The sequence below is a fragment of the Trachymyrmex septentrionalis genome, unplaced genomic scaffold (assembly GCF_001594115.1).
Source record: "Trachymyrmex septentrionalis isolate Tsep2-gDNA-1 unplaced genomic scaffold, Tsep1.0 scaffold36, whole genome shotgun sequence".
Lineage (NCBI taxonomy): Eukaryota > Metazoa > Arthropoda > Insecta > Hymenoptera > Formicidae > Trachymyrmex > Trachymyrmex septentrionalis.
In genome coordinates, this window is record NW_017305525.1 from 654,709 (window position 1) to 660,050 (window position 5,342).

The window sequence follows — 5,342 nt, forward strand, 5'->3', positions numbered from 1 at the left end:
ATATATATATATATATATGTACAATACAATCACATTAATTTAAACTTATTTTATAAATAAACAAAAATAAAATGTACACCTCCTCTATTTACATACCATTTTTAATTTCTGCTTCTCTTCCTTTCTTTTGATAATTTCCTGTCTCTTTTGCAATTGTTTTGGAGTTAATTTTTTAATTTTATTCTTCTTGTTATTTTTGTCAGTTTTTGGAGTAACAGGAGATGCAGGTTTGTTAGTTTCTTTATTTCTATTTGATATTGATGTATCTAGCTCGCTCGAATCCTCGTTATCCGAAGATAAAATAGTAATATCACAGTCCGTTTTCTGAAGAGAAAGATCTGTATCCTTATTAACAATACTATCATCTATTTCACTTAGTTGAGACGTATCTAATTCAGATCGAATACTTTGTGCGTCTAAGCTTTCATTTATACAGACTTCATTTGTTTCCTTATGTACAGATATATCTTGACAGTCTTTCTTATCTTTTAATTCAAGTAAATTATTACCATGATTACTATCTTTTTGTTCAGGTAAATTATCGATATAGTCAATTTTTTCAATCTCCTTGTCTGTTTTTTTTAGAAACTTAGTTAAGGCACCAAGTTTCTGTTGAGATTTATCCAGTTTCTTATTTTTTCCTAAAGTGTTGTTTTTAGATGTACTATCGATTTTCCTGGTATCTTGCTGATCACTTTGCTCGAGATCTTTTTCGTCATCTAATATTATTTCAATGTCATCGTTAACATCAAGCTTTTTCTCGCTTGCATCTTCTCTTTTTTTCTCAGGTACTTTTTTGACCGAATTCTCTTTTGTTGCAAGTTTCAACACTTTAGAGCTCTTAGATCCTACCAAAGGCGACTTTATTTTCCTCTTCTTCGTGTTAGACTCATTATCTGTACTGTTTGGTGATTTGGAAGAACTTAATATTTGAAATGGTAGTTGTGCTAAAATAATGAAATAATTGTGTAATTAATAAATACTTGCACTATGTAAATATAAATGTTACAGCATATAGATGATAGATTTGTTTGCATTACTTAAATTCTCCAAAATTTTTTACATTCAATAAATATATATTTAAATATTTAAAACATAAAAAATATATATTGAAAAGAGAGAATGCAAAAATGCTGAATGCAAAAAGTACAAGCAACACAAACAAACTTATTTAAATATATGCAATATATTTGTAAGAAAATCAAATTACCTTGTCTCATTTTCTTTTTTTTCTTTGGTGTTATTTCTTGTATCACACTGTCTTCCATTGAACCGTCCATACTTTTTATTTGTTAAATCTGGTACATACAGCTTTCTATTTAGTGACACAAATCGACATTCATCATTCTTTCTTGATATTCAATGAATAAAGCCTAATGTGTGTGTTCTTTGTTTTCTGTTTCTTGTTTTTTATCTCATGCCTTTTTCCTTCTTGACCAACTATTGAATTTTTTGCCACGTATTTCTTAGTTCTTTCAAAGTTAACTTTTATCTCGGATAAAAAACGAAAAACGAGATAAGAGGCAAACAGACAAAATATTTAAAAAATAATAAAAACAAGAAACAAAAGCATCTTGCAGAATAAGCTTAAAAAGTAGTAAATAGCAAAAAACAGGAAACAAAGAGTACATTCATTAGACTTTGCAAGCAGAATAACATTTGTGTCGATTTCTATCACTTGTCACCAAATGGAAAGTATCCACAAACTTTGGAGTTTTTTTGTTTTTATAAAGAAATGTTGAAGTTGCAAAAATAAGACTGCGCATTTTCGCCAAGTGATTATTGAATTGTCGTGAATTTATCTTGTTTTTAAAATAACACAATATTTTTAGCATTTCTCAATTACGTTATTACTATATGGAACAATTAGAACTGTCAGTGTGATCTTGTCGCTATAACCTAAACGAGAACAATTCATCAAGACAGTTCAGCTGATTTCGCGAAGAATATAATGTAGAGTGAATAACGAAAACATGTAGAAAAAATTATGAATTGAAAAAAATGCAATTTTCACATTTAAACAAACGCGCGCGCGCGTCACATTAAATAACATAAATAACATACCGCCAATTCTATACCACACAGCACAGCACACAATCCTAATGAAATCCGCGGGAAAACGCGTGAAAGGAACAACTTCATGCGATAAAACCTCGATCGGCTCGATTTGAGGTCTGTTCTTTATTTCTGCTGTACATGAACAGGAACCAATGGGTGCTTTCTATTTGATGACACAAGTCGACACAAGTATCGTTTTTCTATCCTTGTGGACATTCAGATAATAATAAAAATAGAACACTTGTGTCGACTTGTGTTATCAAATGGAAAGGAGCCACTGGAGGTCGATTGTGTATCTTGAAATTATTGTCCCTCTAATCAGAGTCCGCTTTCTCTCCAGTTTGTGATTGGTCCAACATTTTTTATTCATTCCATTTAAATACATAATGAAAAACAATTATGATCCGTATTCAAAACGCGCTTACAACGATATTAGCGCGCTAACATGCTATAATTTACGTTACGCATACTATAGAATTTTGAAGATAAAAGCGCGTTCTGAATATGAGCCTATGTTTTTACTTAAAATGTATGATGCATGGCCATGGACTTGCTGTCGTAATAATTATGATTAGACACAACTTTTACGTTTTTTTTTTTTTTAATTTTAATCGCCAGCTAGGGAAGCGGTTCACTTGTACACTGTAGCAATTGCCTACTACCAATCACAGCGACTTCTGTGTAGTTTTTGTTGTTTTTTTTTAGCTTTGTGATTGTGCGCAATTGGCTCGTGGGCAATTGCTATACACTCGCCAGCTAGTCATCTGAACTAGGCAGAAATCCATAATCTTAGGTCGGTATTCATAGTTGATTATTTCAAGACCATCTTAAGTAATGTTTTAAGACGCTAATGCAGCCTTCTGATTGGTTGGTGACTTCTTAAATCGTACTTAAGGCGGTCTTGAATATAAGATCTGATTAATAAATATCGGCCTTAATCTCAAGCAATGTCTTAAGATGCTAATATAGCACTCTGATTGGTTCATGCATTAGCGTATTTGATTTAAGAGTCTTCTACATAGAAGTCGTAGATGATTGTGAAGTCTTAAGCCGTAGGAAATTGACCAATTCTAATCGAGTATTCTCCTTATATTTGATTGTGATTGGTTAGTTTCCGTCTATGACTTCTATAAAAAAAAGACCCTTTACTGACTCGACCTAACTCCGAGTCAATGGTCTGTTTTGTTCAGCTGCAAAAGAAGAAATTGTACAAAAAATGCAGTTAAAAAGAACAGACCGTTGACTCGGAGTCGGGTTGAGTCAGCAAATCGAATACGCTATAAGGCCGGGTTCACACCTTGACAAAAAATCGAAAAGTGGAAAAGCGGAAGCCAATCGGAACTCGCGGTAGTAGTAAGCGGTACATTCCGTTTGTTTTTCCGCGAGTTCTGATTGGCTTCCGCTTTTCTGCTTTCTGTTTTTCCGCCAAGGTGTGCATAACCGCATAAACGTATGCATAAAGGAAATTATCCAATCACATTTTACACGCGTCTTTATAGGAGAAATGCGATTGGATAATTTTCTTTCACTCAAATATTAAATGCCTTTAAGTAGATATTAATAAGTCACATGTTTTACGATGAGATTCTTCTTTTATAAATTGTCTCACGTTTTAATATATTGACACTTCGATTTGACTCATTTGATGAAACAAGGAATTTATTAACCGATTTATTAATTAATTACTGACAATCACAAACGATTGATTATTCGGCGATTGAAAATCACATGAAAGAAGGAACGCGTTTGTAAGTATAACAACACGTGTTAACATGCGGCAGCTGCTTGCCGCACGTAAACACATGTTGTGTTGTTATACGGACTTACAGATGTGTTTCTTCCTTCGTGTGATCTTCAATCGTCAAATAATCAATCGTTTATGATATAATATTACTTCCGCTGTGCGGCAAAAGTTGGATTGAATTCAACTCAAAAATTTGAAATTATATATCTATTACTTTCGAGCAAGCGAGACGTTGAGTGGCTATCGCGCCAACTTCCGCTGCGCGGCAAGCGTTGCCGCGTTCTGTGTGCGGGAGCCCCATAAAAGATCGTTATGTTCTCTTTCAAGTTTCTCTCTTGTGCAGGAATAGAACAATATCTGAAACACTGCTCACGCAAAGGTATTAACCTCGATTACATTCGCGCCAAAAATATAAATTTTATTAGAAAATTCTTAAAACTTAAAAATTCTCTCTTAAATTTCTACTTATAATAAAATATTAAATTATATAATATATAACATATTTAATCATCTGATAAATATACAATTTATAAAAATATTTTATTTCGCTCAGGAGGATACAAATCATTACTGTAAATCTCTAGCAATTTGTAAAATCTAGGACTGTTTTAATCTTTGGCGATTAGATTTGTCTCCCACTGTTTTATCACGAGCATCATTCTGCAGATACATATAATAGTATAGCATCCAACAATAAGTTATACCAATAGCACAGTATATAGAAGTAAATGCTAATGGTAAGAATGGCAGTTTGTCGCCGAACAACAATTTATGCAGTACCACTTCGTAGACCGTAACTAATGGCAGCGGTATTACGTACAGCCATTCATGTAATCGTAATAAAGGCCTGCCGTGGTGATTAGTCAAGATTAAAATCGATGAAAGCATATACGCCAGCGACAATAATAATTTCAGACAAGACAAGTTGTCAGGATATAGCAATGGTAAGAGAGCAGTTTGTCCAGCACTGCTTAAAATAATGAATATGCGCGCATCTTCCACATGTAGCGCTGCAAGGATGCTAAAATTATTATAAAACATACTATATTATATTTTTACTACAAATAAATACATATTTCATAAGGTAATAAAACAGTAACCTTTGAGTTGAATATTTATTATATGAGTTTAATACTTATTATATAAACAGAGTCTGGCCACGAAATAACAGATTTTTGATTGACCTATCGTTTTTATCAACTTTAGTAAATTAGAATGTAAGATAACATAAGTTTGAATGAAATATTATATGTAAAAAAAAATTGTATATATGCTCTTCTTTTTCATTCTTGTTTTAATAACTTCTCGTGGCCTGACTCTGTTATAAGGCGTATAGGACTTACCACAAAGGAATAATTGCGGTTAATATAGCTTTCTCATGTACGTGCCAACCAAACATGAATGAACTTAAAACACATAGTACAATGCACCTAATAAAATCTTTCGAGTTCACATAAGGCTTTTTATATAGACACCATAATGCAGGCTAAAATAATTATATTAGTTGTTTAATCTATCCGTATGTATGTATGTATATATA

General features: G+C 32.4%; 2 protein-coding genes across 4 annotated transcripts in view; both read right to left on the bottom strand.

The window, feature by feature from the left end:
- The window catches only part of LOC108750341 (chromatin assembly factor 1 subunit A-like), a 19,538-nt gene extending 18,075 nt beyond the window's left edge, over positions 1 to 1,463 (bottom strand). Inside the window, exons 1-2 of the mRNA XM_018489731.1 lie at positions 1,211 to 1,463; positions 97 to 947 (exon numbers count right to left, since the gene is read on the bottom strand). Coding sequence (XP_018345233.1) covers positions 97 to 947; positions 1,211 to 1,280 — 921 coding nt within the window. The 5' untranslated portion in view covers positions 1,281 to 1,463. The remainder of the gene's footprint in view (positions 1 to 96; positions 948 to 1,210) is intronic.
- Positions 1,464 to 4,354: 2,891 nt separating this feature from the next.
- LOC108750358 (probable dolichyl pyrophosphate Glc1Man9GlcNAc2 alpha-1,3-glucosyltransferase) overlaps positions 4,355 to 5,342 on the bottom strand; it is a 4,613-nt gene continuing 3,625 nt past the window's right edge. For all 3 annotated transcript variants that reach the window (XM_018489761.1, XM_018489762.1, XM_018489763.1), the window contains exons 7-8: positions 5,146 to 5,288; positions 4,355 to 4,823 (exon numbers count right to left, since the gene is read on the bottom strand). In XM_018489761.1, the coding sequence (XP_018345263.1) occupies positions 4,400 to 4,823; positions 5,146 to 5,288 (567 nt within the window). In that variant the 3' untranslated portion in view covers positions 4,355 to 4,399. The remainder of the gene's footprint in view (positions 4,824 to 5,145; positions 5,289 to 5,342) is intronic.